Source organism: Schistocerca serialis, chromosome 1 (genome assembly GCF_023864345.2).
Source record: "Schistocerca serialis cubense isolate TAMUIC-IGC-003099 chromosome 1, iqSchSeri2.2, whole genome shotgun sequence".
Classification (NCBI taxonomy): domain Eukaryota; kingdom Metazoa; phylum Arthropoda; class Insecta; order Orthoptera; family Acrididae; genus Schistocerca; species Schistocerca serialis.
This window is the reverse complement of record NC_064638.1, coordinates 917,809,429-917,827,449: the sequence shown is the minus strand read 5'-3', so window position 1 is coordinate 917,827,449 and position 18,021 is coordinate 917,809,429. Positions and strand designations below refer to the sequence as shown.

The 18,021-nt window shown below is 36.4% G+C and overlaps 1 protein-coding gene across 7 annotated transcripts in view; it reads left to right on the top strand.

Moving 5' to 3' along the window:
• LOC126412234 (kinesin-like protein Klp61F) overlaps positions 1-18,021 on the top strand; it is a 298,109-nt gene that overhangs the window by 60,939 nt on the left and 219,149 nt on the right. For all 7 annotated transcript variants that reach the window (XM_050081728.1, XM_050081745.1, XM_050081762.1 and 4 more), the window contains one exon: positions 16,599-16,770. In XM_050081728.1, coding sequence (XP_049937685.1) covers positions 16,599-16,770 — 172 coding nt within the window. The remainder of the gene's footprint in view (positions 1-16,598; positions 16,771-18,021) is intronic.

Here is an 18,021-nt window from a genome sequence, read left to right as displayed (position 1 = left end):
TGATAAATATTACATGTGAAAGTTTAGCTTTTCTTGTAACTATATGTATGCATATTAATTTAGACCATTAAATTTTCTCATTTGTGTGTTCGTGCTACTTAGCAGTGATGTTGCTATTGGCTGACTACATCACATGTTCTATCGCTCAAGTATCTGCTGTTATTGGCTGGCGAGATCTCGTCGCATGAGCTATAATTGGTTGACAAAAGTGGGTCACACTGTAGAGTTCAATGTGTCGGAAGCTATCATGTTGTACTTGGTCAAATTTGTGTTTATATTTTCATAATATGAAAATATGCACTGTAAATGTTGCCGCACATCAAAGAGCTTTACAAAACGTGTTGTTTCTTCCTGGGCTTTGTTTCCTAAAGTGCTGGGAATCTCTATGCTTCACTATTCAAAGGACTGATAAGTTTTACAGTACCGAGGTAAAGTGTATTGTCACTTAATACAGAAAAAAATGTGCTTTCACCCAGGAAAAAATGAATTTTCACCCGGGAAGTAGTGTATTTTTAACTGGGAAATCTGGGAAAAATCTGGCTATTTTTTTCTTCTTGTCCCCGCATACACCCTGAAGATTAAAGTTTGATAAGCTGGTCAACACAACAGCATCCTTTCCTAAACCGTCCCTGATATTTTTGTAGTTGTGAGTTACATTGTTCCTCTGTATCGGTCTGTAGGGCTTTCAAGTTAATCTGGTTGTTAAATGAGTGAGATGCCATGATAGTTGTTCATATCAGATTTAATACTTTTTTTGTGAACAGTGTGAATCAGGACTGGTGTCCAATCACTTTAATTTTTTCTGTTTCCTAGATCTTATGGATTCTCTGTAATGGCTTTTCTATTGCTTTTTCACCAATGTGCTTCCAAAGTTGAGCAATTATTGCATATTTGCTAGTTCCTTTATTGTTCTTGAGGGTCTGGATGATCTACATAATGTCCACTTTTGTGGGTGAATATGATTCTGTTTGTTTGTGGAGTTTCCTGAAGCTAATTTGTGTGTTCACTGCTAAGAAGTATTTTCCCATTCCTGTCATTGTGAGTCACTTTTCCTTTGGGATTTCTGAGTGTAGACTTGGAGGTATGTACTGTAAGTACTAAATTTGCCTAGATATGCCTAAATTTGCCTAGGGATGCCTAAATTTGCCTAGAGATGCCCTGGGAATTACAAGTGGTTTTTTTTCCTGAAATCCTGCCTGACCTGTCCAATCTGGCTTTCGTCAAATGTATAATTTTGTTATATGGTTTCTTGCCGTAAGGAATTTCTTCTTGCTATCTTTACTCTGGTGCAAGTTAACCTCCTTGCCACGTGAGTCATCTTAGCCCTATCGTTTCACATTTGTGAGTGCACTAGGGTTGTTCCCTCTGTTCCCTTAATGCTACTGTCTTCTTAGCTGTTTTGATCATTTGTTCTTTGAGTTATTTTCAGTTCTCTTTCTCTGTAGGGACTCTAGTTTATGAGAGAACTCATGGTTAGAGTAGAGCTATTCTGTCGAATCTGCTAACCTTCACTCTCCAGACCCATCTGGATCTGTGAGAGGTAGTGATCAAGTCAAGGTTGGGTCTTCTCAAGGATGTTCAGATTCTCAATTCATCAAGCTGCCATGTGTAATGGAAACATGGTCACTTTGAAACTCACCAATTGCAATTTGGCGATGTTCAGGTCTTTTGTTTCCTGAGAAAGTATTTGATGGCTAATCTTAGAACAAGGTTGAAGACCTTAAGGAGTTCTGAAAGTCTGTCTCCATTGCAGTTAGTTCTTGGCACTGAGATGGTATTGACGAAAATGAAATTCTGTTTTATGTTAGTACTGCTTGTAATTAATGTAAGGCAAGCATCAACTTGGTGTGAGGGAGAGTGCTGTTTGTATGGCTTTTTAAAGTAGCTGCTGTAGTGATTCGAGAATTTCTGTGTTAATTCCAGAACCACTCAGCCTTATGTGGGATGGTAAAATCCTACCTGCTTTGTGTCACATGTTTGTGTGTGCAGGTTTAAAATCAGTCACGAGAAGAAAGTAGATGTGGCGGTCGAACAGCACCGACAAGTACCTCTCGGGCAATCCATAGAGGTGTTACTGAGTGTGTAATGAAGAACCATGGAGTGTACATGCCACTCTGCTTATTGTGTCAGTGACTTGTTAATTAAAATGAGAACAGTTGAAAAAGTACTCTTATAGACTCTTGACTCAGCCTTGGTAGAGGCAAGGCGTATTTTCTGATTCATTTTAAGATAGTCATGGTAGTCAAGCCAACTTTCTTTTAACTGTAACTCATTTTGTTTCTAATGTTTGATGGTATGGTGTACTTACAGAAAGTTACATATGTATGTTGAAAGTGTGAATTATATTGTGCACAAAAGTCAAATACATTGTTAACTGATGAAAAGGAAAGTTTGTATAAGTAGAAAGAGGCTTAAAAGTGCCTGCACCTAGCACTATTCGACGGAGAAGAAGTCAACAGATTTTCCAGCAGCTGACTATCCTGTGAAGAAGAGAGGCTGCAAAATTCCAAGTAAGCCACCTCGTTAAGAAGTGGAATGTGGTTTGGGGAAATAAATCAGTATAACCCACACTCACACCTTTAAGTTATCAGAATATTAGAATGTGGCGACCTGTGTGAAAGGACCGAAAAAACTGGAATTTTCTGTCAAAAGCGAGGGAAGAATCTGTTGTGTGTTGCCGTAGCAACCAAACATAATACTCTGAGACATGGGAATATGTTCAAGTATCTAATGGAGCAAAATTTGAGTGAAAAAAGTGAAGATGTGAAAAATTCACAACGAAAAAACAGCAAAGAAGATTTCGATGAATTTGTCTAAGAAGAAATATGCACAGAATGCTTCAATCAAGAAGATCCAGTGCAAGGAGTATAAAGCTCTCACACACATCGTGGGGATGCAGACACGGAAACCAAGGTACATCCGATGCTGATGGCACCAGCTGCTGTTGTGCAAATTTTTATATGTGTATACATATAAATATATAACAATAATAATAAGAAGAATGGGTACACAAATAAAGAGATTAATAGAAATAAATTATTTTCACTTAATGCCCAAATTATAGGTCTGAGTATCTCTCCTTTGCGTCCATATTAAGTTGAACTAACTTCCTTATTGTCGAGATCTATACACTTCTGTTAGGTGCTTTTCCTTCTGATGCCGCAAAACTTCTTTGTGACTGTGTCGGTAATGTAATTTTCATTTATCTGACTTCTTCATCAGTGGCAGGCTACATATGTGACATGACATTTTCATGGTGCGCGGAAGAAAATAAAAAGCCCACAAATTTTTGCACTTAGAAAAACTGTTATTCAGATACCGTGAAAGCTACTACATGCATCTCAAATCTACACGCATCATCTCTCCACGAGAACTCAAGACGTAAGGTGACAAAAAATTGAATGAGATCTCTATCATTTGTTCTTGCCCTCCGGTGTAGCAAAATACATCTTTTGCGGGCACTTACAACAGTTATCCTTGGCTTTTCCTACGTACCAATGCTCTGTCCTCCGGTGCTGACCTGCCTCCACATCCGCTCACCTACGCTACGAGAATTCTATGGCAGGTGAGCGTGAAACAAAACTTCATTACTTTAGCATGGAGTGGTACAAGATACTGTTGAGTGAACTTTATGTGTGTAGTTATATTTAAAGTTAGTTTTAAATGCTTACAAGAGCTAAAGCACATAAGAATATGGAAAATGTACAACATGTTGAGGAAACTCAAGACGCAGCTATGGCCATGAAAGTTAGCAAAGACGTACCTGACTGGTCTGAGTTGATAAATTTAATTAAAGCTCAGAGTCTGCAATTAAATGTTCAGAGTGAGACTCTAAGGAAAGAGTTGGGTTTGGTAAATTCTCAGTTAAATGCTCAGAGGGAAACTTTAAATATTCAAATGACAAATTTGGGTTTGTTAAGTGCCAAGGTCGACTCAAAGAGAAGAATTTAGTAATCTGCGTGAAGGAATGAGCGCTTTGAAGAACTCGTATAAATCATATGTTTACTGACCTTAGTCAGAAGCAGAATGATACCTTAACACTGAGAACAAATGTAATAATGTAGAATCTGTACTTATTGAAAAGTTAGGCTCTTTTGAAAACGTATACAATATTAAGTATAATGATGTAAGACATGGGTTGTATACTTTGCAAAAGAGTGTAGATAAGCAGAATGTGTTAATGCCAATCATTCAATTGCAAATTACAGGTGTCGGTACATGGGTAGACAATGTAGAAAGGAATTTCAATGAGAAAGTGGCTAATTCGGGTATTATGAATGTAATTGGTGGTGGGGGGGGGGGGGGACAATTTGGGGAGATTATAGATCAAAAAGTTACTGAGAGAATAACATTCGTGAATGTATCGCCTATACCTTCTTCGGAACTTAATAATACCAGAAGGGTATAGAGGACCCGTGGAAAGAGATTAAGCTTATCCAGGACAAAGTAGAAAAAAGGGTATCTTCACCTAACGTTGTATTAACTAATGAAACTGTGACTGATTTACAATGGGGAGTTAATTCAGGGTTATGTAAACAATTCCTTAAATTTAAGCCAGACGGAGATGTGCATCCGCCCCATTTCTTAAAAAGGTTTAACCAAGCATTACCAAAAAATTGGGAAGATTCTAAGAAGATCGAATTTGTTGTGGGGTGTCTCCTAGGGGAAGCCTCAGAATGGGGTATGGTAAATATTGAGGATTTTCCCCCTTGGGAAGACTTTCAAAAGAAATTTAAAGAGAAATACTGGTCTGCCAGTGCTCAAGAAAAGTTGATATCAGATCTATGGAACCCAAAATATTACAATAATACTTGGGGTACTATGAGGAAATATTTCGATTGGCATTAAACACGAGCATAGTATTTAGATAAGCCAATGGAAGAAGAGGGATTGGTACGTATTTTAATTAGACGATTGCCCATCTATGTGAGAAAAGACATCTTATGTAGTGGTTGGAAAACAGTAGAAGAGTTGTTGTCTTTTGTTGATGCACTTGATGCAATAAATAAGGACGCAACAAAGCTTTACACGAAAGTGAAAGTTTGAACTTTAAAAAGAATAGCGGAAATAATTTGAAAAGGCATGAGGCAAACTTAGCAAAAGTACACCAGTGCAATAAGAAAAGTTGTAACAATAATTATCAAAAGAAGCATCCACATTCAAATTTAGATCCAGTAACTTATCAAGAATTTGTACCGAGTAACCAAAAAAAACACAAAATGGGAATGTAGTACCTCGTGACGGTAACCAACCCGTAATTATTTGTAATGAGGAAAATGTTGTTTGACGTGGGTCCAGGGCCAGGGCCCAGGTCGTGGAATTACATTAGGAGGCCAGATTCCATGTAAGTATGTTAACTTTATGTACAAAATACCCACAAGGGAATGGTTGTTGCTTGAGGAACTGTGCTTAGCTACTAATAACCCACAACCTATAATGCAAGGACAGTGGAAAATTCTGAGGAGGTTAACATATTTATAGATTCGGGATGTGAGGTGTCACTCATCTCAAGCACATTATTTAACTTCATACAGAATAAACAGCACTTACCGTTATTGGCAGTGACTGGAGTATACATAATCGAGATAACAGGAACAAAAAGTAAACTTGTAAAATACGAAGCTCAGGTGAACTGCAGTATTGGAAATATGTTATTTCTGTCAAATGCTGTTGTTAGTAGAGAATATTAATAGAGTCGTACTGTTTGGCTTAGATTGGTTGTTGGAGTTTAAAGTCATCTTAAACTTTGACAAACATCTTCTTTGTTTTAGTAAAGGGGACAGTAGATGGTGGGCACCTTTTGTGACCAATATTCACTTCAAGGAACAAACAACAGAGCGCCAGTGTCTGCGATTAACAGCTACAGCACAATTATCACCAATAATCGATAATGTTGATCAAGGAACACATTGAACTGATATACAAGACAAAGTTAATGAATCCCTAATATTAACCGATCAACAAAGACGAGATTTGTATAAAATTTTAATGGAGTGTGAAGTGGTGTTTTCTGATTGTCCAGGTAATATCAGTGACTATATTTGTAAGTTCAAAATCAAAGATGATACTCCATTCTTTTGCAAACCGTATCCAATACCAGTGAGTTCAAAGAAAGCAGTTCAGGATGAGATTAACAAAATGATTGAAAACTGATTATAGAAGGAAGTTCCAGTGTAATGAATAATCCTCTGGTAGTGGTGAAGAAAGCTACAGGCAGGGTACTATTAGTCTTAGACACCCGTACATTGAATCAACATATAGAGACGGAGGGGGACCGAATGATTAATATTGACGAATTGTTATCCGAATTTGGAAAGGTAAGATTCTTTAGCATGATTGATTTGACCGCGGGATATTGGCAGATATAATTACATCCAGAATCCAAAAAGTATACAGCCTTTTTCTTTGATGGAAAATCATATCATTTCAGTGTATTGCCAGTTGGACTCTGTGTCCTTATTTATACGTGCATTAGATGAAACACTAGGGAGAGACTTATTGAAGGATTTGATAATATATGTAGACGATATCCTAATAATATCAGCTACTTTGGAGGAACGTTGTCTAATTTTGTGCAAGACTCTGAAAAAATTTAAAGAGAGAGGTATTAACGGTGAAGCTGTCAAAATCATTTTTTGCGCGCCAAGAACTTAAGTTCTTAGTGCATATTGTAGGGGTAGAGGGAATTAAACCAGACACTGAACACATAAAAGCTATCAAGAGAATGTCCGCACCCCAGAAATGTAAGACAGCTAAAAGGATTTGTAGGTATGGCCGGACACTATTGACGGTACGTACAAGGGCAGGAGTTAAATGACCAGAGAATTTTACGTTTATCGTAAAAGGGAATACCATGGACTTGGGATCAAGGTGCAAATGATGCATTTGAAAATGTTCAAAGAGCACTTGTTGAGGCACCCATATTACATCATCCAGTTATGGGCGAACCGTTTAAAATTTTGACACATGCACATGATTAAGGTATTGCTGCCAAACTTTTCCAAGGAGAATGGGATCCGAGTAATGTAGAACACACAACCATAGCGTTTGGTAGCCGTAGCCTAAATAAGCACGAACTAAATTACACAGCTATCAAAAAGTTATGTGGGGATCAGAAATCCATATTTATACTGATCATCAAGCTTTATACTTTCTGATGAGTAGTCGATTACTACAAAGTAGGTTGATGCGATGGATGCTTTTTCCTACAGGAATACGATATCAAGATACGATACGTAAAAGATTCCAAAAATATAGTACCTGATGCATTATCGAGGTTACCCATAGAAATGGAAGACTTGAAACGTACGGAAGGGCCCGGCATTATTTTTGCCATTAATTTTAGGTCAGCAGAATATCCGAACATCAGGTTAAAGGAAATGGCTCAAAGAATAACAGAGGATGCCCATCATGATCCTTATTTCACAGAAATATTTTCTATGTGTATCCAACACATGTTACCTTCTAATCAGTTAGGAAAACGGAAAATTATAAATCATAACTTGTTTTGGAGAGACAGCATAACATCACAGTGTTGGTGTTTATGTATTCCGAAGGTAATGCAAGATGAACTTGTATGGTATGTTCATATGGGGTATGGACACTTCAGAATCAAATATCTATATCCCATTTGAATAAGTTTTATTATTTCAAGAAGTTAGGTCATAAAATAGCATCTTTGATTAGAACCTGTGAAACTTGCCAGAAAGTAAAAGAGAGTAATACTCGCATGAAATACAGAATGTATCTCATTATCCCTAAGTCATTACACGACCTTACAGCAGCAGATTTCTTTGGAACAGTTCCACAAGGAAAGGGAGGAGTATCATATATTTTGGTTATCATAGAATGCTGGTCAAAATATGTTAAACTGTATCCTATTAAAAGAGCAAATGCACAGACAGTTATACACTGTTTACAACAATACTTTCTAGTAGGTAAATCAAAACAGTTTCTTACAGATAACTGACCACAATTTGTGAGCAACGAATTTAGAGAATTGCTAGCGTGGGAAAGTGTTTGACAAGTGTTAATATCCAATTATCACCTATCATCAAATCCATCTGAACGGGTAATTAAGGAAATTGGGAAATTATGTTGTACATACTGCCATGAAAAACATACTTTGTGGGCAATGAAAATTAAGGACTTTGAACTTATCCTGTATGAATTACCCCATTTATCGACTGGGTTGACACCTTTAGATGTTATAGGCAAACCTTTTGTAGGAGAACCTTTAATTAAGTAATTTAATTGGCCTATTAACCTAGTGTCAACTACGAAGTAAATCAGGAAATAGTTTCAAAAAATTTGATTGAAAAGGCGCAACAAAGAGTAAGTAAGCATAATGGAAAGGCTGTGGAACCTCAGTACCGAGTTGATGACCTGGTTCTTATAAAACATCTTGCCAGGTCGACTCTGAAGAAAGAGACTCATAAGTTCTTTCAAAAATATGAGGGACAATACCAGGAACAAACGGTGGTCCATCCTAAGACATTATTTTTAGTAGATCCCACAACTGGATTAGGAAAGGGGAAATACAGTGTAAAGGATGTAAAACTGTATATCCCCCAGAGACGTTAACATTCTGAGTTAACGGATGGAGTGAACACCCTCTGATCCCGAGTTGTTTTCGGTGTTTTTTTCCAAATAGTTTCATGCACCGAATCCTGTAAGATCTAGAACTATCCTAAAATTTGACTGCTTAGAAAACTGGATATGACCATAAAATAGAGAACGACTTTAAAGAATCACAAAAAAGATGATATCTAGATGAAAGAAACTGAATAAAGTAGTGTATTGGTGGAAAATGTAATATGATGTGACTAATTCAACACACATCACACCTTTCAAACAACCCTCACAAACAAGTGTGCCTGATTCTTCTTCATTTGCCGTTTCCATAGGGTTGCTAAGATTTTCTTTGGGGACCTCAAAGGGTGAAGGTGGGACAAGTCCGTTCTGTAGGAGACGATTTAACACCAAACCACCTCCTGCGTCTCACTGAAGTACCCGAGAGGCAGGGATCCTGGGGAAGGGGGATGGGAAGGGTTTCCTGTCTTAGGGGCTATCTTTTCTCTCTTCTTCGATCCTAGCAACCACATTTATTTTTTTTCCTTTCTTACTTCTCATCTTGAGGACCTGTCTATCATTTCACTATTTCCATATTCATAAACTTCTATCCTTGAAGTCCTTCCTTATTTGCGTGGTTACTAATAACCTACATCTTATCTTTAGATAAGAAGACTGAAGAATCAGACTACGTGAACACACATCCACATATTTGTTTTTTATTTTATTTTTTATTTATTTATTTTATTATCTATCTTAAGGCATTAAAAAATGCAATTGATGTCGTCATTTGTGTACATATACAGTTTACATAACTAACAGAAATGGTGTAATATATTGTAGATCATTATTGTCTAATAAGATACAAAAATTTGTCCTTGATGCTGCACAAGGTATTTGCATTATATTTACATGTATAAGTTTAATCTAAGTGAAACTATATTAATACCGGTACTTAACATCATCTTTATTGCACATTATAAACTCTTCTTTTGTATAAAAAGCTTTTTCTCTAAGCCATTTCTTTGTGACCCTTTTAAACTCATTCAGTGACACATTATGTGCCTCTATTGGCAACATGTTAAATAGTTTTATTCCCATGTACCTGTAACTATCTTGAGTTTTCTTTATTCTAGCAACTGGGATGTCAATTTGCTGTTTTATACGTGTGTCATGGTGATGGATAGATTGTCGTAGTTTGTGACTGTGTTGGTTTTCTTTTGTGTGTATCAGACAACTTAGTATAAAGAGGGCTGCAACTGCTAGTATTTTTAGATTTTTGAAATGTGGTGTACAAGACTCGTTATTTCTGACTCCATGGATGCATCTGACTGCCTTCTTTTGCCAAATGAAAACTTGTTTTCCTCCGGGTGAGTTTCCCCACAACAAAGTGGCATATGTTAAATGGGTGTGGAAAAAGGTATAGTATGCGTTGAGTAATAACTTACCACTAACACATGACCTTAGTTTACCTAACAAATATGTCACACGTCCTAACTCAGTACAAATATAATCGGTATGACTCTTCCACATTAATTTTGAATCAAGATGGATCCCAAGTAGTTTAGCTGAGACACAATCAATCTTATCACTCTTAACACACAAGCTAAAGAGAATATTTACAGTTTTATCATGATTTATATGCAAGTCATTGAGTTGGAACCACTTGATGGCTGCTCTGAGATGAGCCTCACTTTCCTCGTTTAATTTTCCTAAGTCTTTCCCTGCTGTAACAAAAGTTGTATCATATGCATAGAGTGTGGATTTACATAACATGATGCTGGGCAAGTCATTTACATATATTATAAAAAGTAAAGGTCCAAACACAGAGCTTTGTGGTACACCCTGCATGATATCCAAGGCATTTGACCTCATATTATGAAAGTGCACAATTTGTTTTCTGTCGCTCAGATAGGATCTGATCAGAGATAGTTCTGAGCCTCTAATACCATAGCAGTGCAGTTTTTCTAGTAATATCCTGTGACTGACAGAGTCAAATGCCTTGCTGAGGTCCACAAGAGTGGCATTAACTGGTAATCCTGATTTGAATGATGACAATATATATGAAGCAACATCTCCAACTGCTTTTGCCGTTGACAGGCCGGACCTGAAGCCATACTGAGAGTCACTAAGAATATTATTCACAGACAGATGTTGACTGATTTGGAGCTGTATGCAATATTCCACTACTTTTGATATGATGGGTACAAGGGAGATTGGACGGTAATTATTAGGACAAGACTTGTCACCTTTCTTGTGCAGTGGAGTAATGACTGCCATTTTTAAGGATGAAAGGAAACAGCCACTGACAAACATCCGGTTCATAAGAGAAGAGAGTGGATGTGGCTATTACATCTGCTATTTTTTTTATTACAAAATTGGAGAGACTATAAATGTCTTCTGATTTTGAGTAACTTAATTTTGCTATTGCAGTTCTAATATCTGTTACTTTTACTTCTTTCCATTTAAACACAGGAACCATATCCTCAAAATTTTGTAGAAATGAATTTCTATTATTTGATATATGGTTGTTGTCACATTTGCGGATATGTTCATTTGCAGCACTGTTATTCATACTGGCAGCATTAATGAAAAAGGTGTTGAAATCATCCGGTGTGATACAAGCATCACATGAAGTATTTTTGTTAACATCTTTATTTCTACCCAGATGAGTCTTGATAACAGTCCAGGCTGCTTTGCATTTATTTTGGGACTTATTAATATAATCATCATTTGCCATGCACTTGCTTAACCAAATTTCTGCCTTGTATTTGTTCCTCAAACTTATGTAGTTTGCTTTTTCGGCTTCACTATTTTTTGATTTGTCATAGGAAATCATTAACAGAGTTCTGAGCCTTTGTAGGTCAGGTGTGAACCAGTTATGCACTGAGTGAGACCATGTTTCCTCATAGTTCCCTTATTTTTTCTCATTACTTTAGGGCAGCAAGTTTTAAATGTATCTGACAGTGCACTAATGAATAATGTAAACGCTTTTTCAACATGATTACTTTTCAGCAGAATGTAATTCCAATTTGTCATCTTTATTTGTGTTCTGTAGTTATCAATGTTCTCTTCATTCAAAAGCCTAATGTACTGAATTTTATTGTAAACAGATACTGGCTCTTTTGTTATCAATTTTAACCAAATACCTTTATGGTCTGATAAAAAATTAGTATTGAATAGCCCTAGTTCATACCAATTTGCCTCAACATTTGTGATTACATTATCAAGGCAGGCAGACTGTCTTGTTGGGTTTTCATTAATGCAGTGCAGATCATGTGGTCTTAGCATATTCAGAAGATTAAGTTGTTTAGGTGTGTTCTACTTTATATCAATATTTATGTCACCAAAAATTAAAATGCTATATTTAGGCCACTTATCAAGGTGACCTGAGTCGAAACAAAGCCCTGGGAGTAGACAACATTCCATTAGAACTACTGATGGCCTTGGGAGAGCCAGTCCTGACAAAACCCTACCATCTGGTGAGCAAGATGTATGAGACAGGCGAAATACCCTCAGACTTCAAGAAGAATATAATAATTCCAATCCCAAAGAAAACAGGTGTTGACAGGTGTGAAAATTACCAAACTATCAGTTTAATAAGTCACAGCTGCAAGATACTAACGCGAATTCTTTACAGTCGAATGGAAAAACTAGTAGAAGCCAACCTCGGGGAAGATCAGTTGGGATTCCGTAGAAATGTCGGAACACGTGAGGCAATACTGACCCTACGACTTATCTTAGAAGCTAGATTAAGGAAAGGCAAACCTACATTTCTAGCTTTTGTAGACTTAGAGAAAGCTTTTGACAATGTTGACTGGAATACTCTCTTTCAAATTCTGAAGGTGGCAGGGGTAAAATACAGGGAGCGAAAAGCTATTTACAATTTGTACAGAAACCAGATGGCAGTTATAAGAGTCAAGGGGTATGAAAGGGAAGCAATGGTTGGGAAGGAAGTGAGACAGGGTTGTAGCCTATCCCCGATATTATTCATTCTGTATATTGAGCAAGCAGTGAAGGAAACAAAAGAAAAATTCGGAGTAGGTATTAAAATCCATGGAGAAGAAATAAAAACTTTGAGGTTCGCCGATGACATTGTAATTCTGTCAGAGACAGCAAAGGACTTGGAAGAGCAGTTGAACGGAATGGACAGTGTCTTGAAAGGAGGATATAAGATGAACATCAACAAAAGCAAAACAAGGATAATGGAATGTAGTCGAATTAAGTCAGGTGATGCTGAGGGAATTAGATTAGAAAATGAGACACTTAAAGGAGTTTTGCTATTTGGGGAGCAAAATAACTGATGATGGTCAAAGTAGAGAGGATATAAAATGTAGACTGGCAATGACAAGGAAAGCGTTTCTGAAGAAGAGAAATTTGTTAACATCGAGTATAGATTTAAGTGTCAGGAAGTCGTTTCTGAAAGTATTTGTATGGAGTGTAGCCATGTATGGAAGTGAAACATGGACGATAAATATTTTGGACAAGAAGAGAATAGAATCTTCTAGAAATGTGGTGCTACAGAAGAATGCTGAAGATTAGATGGGTAGATCACATAACTAATGAGGAGGTACTGAATAGGATTGGGGAGAAGTTTGTGGCACAACTTGACTAGAAGAAGGGATCGGTTGGTAGGACATGTTCTGAGGCATCAAGGGATCACCAGTTCAGTATTGGAGGGCAGTGTGGAGGGTAAAAATCGTAGAGGGAGACCAAGAGACAAATACAATAAGCAGATTCAGAAGGATGTAGGTTGCATTAGGTACTGGGAGATGAAGAAGCTTGCACAGGATAGAGTAGCATGGAGAGCTGCATCAAACCAGTCTCAGGACTGAAGACAACAACAACCAGTGTTCATTGATACATAATATAATATTCTTGTTCACTCCTAACAAAAAACTCAGGTCATCAGTTTTGTTTCTTAATGACCTGATATTTATATGTACAAATAATAATAAGTCATCCTCACAAAGGGGTAGGTCTGGATTCCTCTGTAGCAGTATATCAGTTTGTTCGCTTTGCTTGTACATTCTTCTGTCACTTGTTGATTGTGTACTTATACACTTCCACACAAACATTAAATTATATAAGACAAAGCCTGTCACGATGTGATAACTGCCAGGTGTTTTGGGGGAGAAAGGTGTGTAAATAAGGAATTATGCTCACATATATGGGGAGTATGACAGTTCTACACCAAATATACATAAGAAGAGGTACACATACATAATGAACAGCTATAAATTAGTAATTAGTAATGGATAAATAAGAAAAAGGTGTGAGCAACAGAGTGCAATAAATACTCTGAACTGAAGGATAAGGGGATGTAAGTAGTATATATAGACACAATATCTATTGAAAAGATAGAAGTTGATAAGTAGAGGAAGACTCTAGGGGGTGAATGATATATTAAAGAATGAATCCGAAGTTTAAAATAAATTTTTAGCTTTACCAGAAGATACTTAATTATGGTAGACATAGAAATGTATATTAGAGTAATGAGCTGTGAGGCCTACTCAGAAAGGATAAGGGGGGCGTACCTGGCATTCAATAAGTATAAAGGGCAGACGTACCTACCTAGAGGTAGGACGGGGAGTGTACTCCTAAGGTCAACCCACAAGCAAGGAATAGGTGCTGATCCTAGGAAAAAGAGACAGTATTGTGACAAAAGACACAAATTTTGTAGGAATTATTGTGGAAAGTGTAAATTCCATCAAAGACTAGCATTATTATGTTTCATGGAAATAAATGAGTGTCAAAAGGACACTTTCGCCCAGAGTTCCTCCAAGCTACAGCTAGTGAAAATAGTACATATTAGGAAAAAGGTAGTACAAAAAGATAAGAATAGAAAATAGATTACTCATGTGTCATAAACACTTGGAGGTTATGATTGAAAAAAGGAAATAAAGAAAAGAGAGAGAGTTCTCACAATTCCTAAATATTAGTAAAGCTGACTAAAACCTTGAGTGAATGCTCGTGTCTTAATAACAATGTAAAATAAGGAAAGAATCAAGAAACCATAAACGAAAAATTGTTCAAGAAAGAACAAAGATTTGTTACTGAAAGAAGAAATTTGTATATAAACTTATGATGTATGCTGTTAAAATATGAAATGCTATTATGAGTGGTATTACTTGCATAATGATTACCTATGAAATATCGTGTGTTTGATCTGAGGGGGGGGGATATGTAGTGATTTGAGAATTTCTGTGTAAATTCTAGAACCACTCAGCCTTCTACTGTCTCGAACACACGATATTCTAGATATGAGTGTGGGATGGTAAAATCCTACCTACTGTGTGTCACATGTCTGGTTGGACAGTAAAATCCTACCTATTGTGCGTCACATGTCTGTGTGTTCAGGTTTAAAATTAGTCACGGGAAGAAAGTAGATGCGGCGGTCGAACGGCACCAACAAGTACCTGTCTGGAAATCCATAGATGTGTTAGTGCGTGTGTAAGGAAGAACCATGGAGTTATTATGCCGCTCTGTGATTATTGTGTCACTGACTATTGTTATGTGAAACAAGAACAGCTGAGGAAGTACTCTTATAGACTCTTGACTCAGTCTTGGTAGAGGCAAGACGTATTTTCAGATCCATTTTAAGAATGTCATGGTAGTCAAGCCAACTTTCTTTTAACTGTAACTCATTTTGTTTCTAATGTTTGACGGTACGAGGTACTTACAGAAAGTTACATTTATATGTTGAAAGTGTGAATTACGTTGTGCTTGAAAGTCAGATACATTGTTAACTGACCTAAAGGAAAGTTTATATGTCTACTCATTTTATCAGTAGAAAGAGGCTTAAATATGTTCCTGTACCTAACACTATTTGACGGAGAAGAAGTCAAAAGATTTTCTAGCAGCTGACTATCTCGTAAAGAAGAGGGGCTGCAGAATTCCAAGTAAGCCACCTTGTAAAGAAGTGGAATGTGGTTTGGGGAAATAAATCAGTATAACCCACATTCACACTTTAAATCGTCAGAACGTTAGACCTCATTGTATGTGTTTTGTTTAAATGGATTGTTGGAAATGAATTTTGCTGGGGATAAACCATCCAAAACAAAGTTAATGAGAGTTTGTGAGAAACTTGCTCCGTAAGTTTCAGCTGTAAAGAAATGAGCCACAGAATTCATAGAGCACACAAGAAACTTGCACAGAATGAATGTTACGTCAAAACCAAATCTGAAATTTATTTCTCAGCAACAATTGGAAAGTTTACTGGTTTTGTATGCTGATTTGTTACTGTCCATGTGACGTGGGTTTACCACTCCACATCAGAAATAAAAAACAAATTGGTGAGAAGAAGGAGTTAATGAAGAAGGTTTCACATTTGCAGGATGGAATCTGTTTGCCGCGGGAGTGGGGGGGGTTTGAACAAAGTGAACTAAGTAAAAAGTTCACTTTGACAAAAGAGAGAGAGAGAGAGAGAGAGAGAGAGAGAGAGAGAGAGAGAGAGAGAAGAAAGAAGTAAATCTTTCACTATTATGCCATGGCATTTTCAAATTTCCATTACTAAATGTGTTTTAAGTACTATTTCTTAATGTGTAGACTACTTACATTGTCAGGGATTGGAAGAAAGCTTTGTATTTGTGCAAGTAAATAATCTCCAAACAACCCAAAAACCTTCATGAAAACCAAATATGTATGGGCAAATATGGAAATATTTTCAAAAATGTATGGAACTTACATGTCAAAAACAAGAAATAAAATCAATTACTGCTCATTAAGAGGTGTACTGAATAGGTGAAAAGTTATAGCTTGCTATATTTCAGCTTTGTCAATTCCCAATCATTAGTGTAAGTATGTGTGTTCAGTAAAACTTTTCTGTGTTTGTGGCTATGTCACGATATTGTTCTCTATACCACCATTTCACCATCAGCGTGGTGTATTTTTGCTGGCGATTACAACAGCCACAGAAGCCTATACTCACTCGTAACTTTGTACAATGCATTAAGTAAAGCTAATTTTGTGAATGTTCATACTGTGTCCCATATAACTAATTAAATCTAGTTTTACAATTTTTACAGGCCTTTGGTGACACTTTAAACTCTGGTCTTATATCAAGAACAGCTGAAAGATTATTTGAAAGCTGTTGCATCTCTGATGATACGCTGACCATATCTGTTTCCTTTGTGGAAATATATAATGAAGAAGTATTTGAATTATTAACTGACCAACCAGTGAGACTGGATGTGAAAGGTAAGAATATAAGGAAATATAATTTTTTTCCCATGAACTAGATGCAAGTGAATTGGGCCTATGTTTCTCATGGAGATTGTGATAATTCTTCTTTGTGGAGAGTACCACAGTCAGATATTTATTGAATATGGTACTTTTTTTTTTTACTTGGTCTGTTATTTATTTTCAGTATCAGTTTCGGCTTATGAAGCCATGGCCTAGTATCTGTACAGAAAAGTATACTTACATTACCAGTATGAAATAAGAACATAGTGGTGTGAAGGTAGATTAGTGGAAAATACAGTTACCTTTAAATTTACCAAATTTTAAATTAGTAGCATTATCACTGTCTGTGTCTCAATTTGTATTGGTTTACAAACTATTACTAGGTGCTTTGACAGTTTGTGCATATAGGGTGGGGAATATGCACAGGTATAATTTTGACAAAATAATAAAGTTGCGGGTGTCTAATAATCTCATTGTATAGAGAGGGATGGGAATAATAAAATAAAATAACATAAAATTATTGAAAGATGTTGTTGAATTTGGAGTTTGAAAATTTTCTGCGACATTTAAACAGAGAGCTGAAAATGTTATTAACTATAAACACTATGTCAGTGACACATTTGTTCTGTTGAATGGTGTAGAATATGGAATTGCTGACATGTATATACAATTAAATAATATGCTCGATATGATCAAATTCACCAATGATGTAGAAGTAAATAACTATATTAACTTTTTAGGTATGACAATAAAGAAAAAGTATTCAATGCACAAATTCAGAATTTATTGGAAATCAACAACTACACACGCATTAATTGGTAACAGATCATGCAATACAGCAATTCACAAAAAAAGCATACTCTTAAACAATGTTATGGAGAATGATAAGTTTTCAGCTGGATGAAGGTAAAACTAATGAAGAAATAACAATCCTTCGAAACCTTGCCAAAGCAAATGATTTTTATCCAAAAATGATTAAAGAAATGTATAAGCCAAAATTAGAAGTTGCACAGAAGTCAGCCACTGAAGATCTTACTCCGGGAAGAGGAATGACTAAACAAAATAATAATTTTGCAGTTTCCCCTATTACGGTAATATTCGAAACAGAATGGCCAGAATTTAAAAAAAAATTGGTTTCACCCAGAAAACAATATTAAAAACGTGATAAGACATGCCACCCACAGTAGAGAACAGTTATATAAATCAGGAATCTTTAACTCTTAACTACTATAGACCGTCTATCACACCGCTGCAAATTTTTGTGTC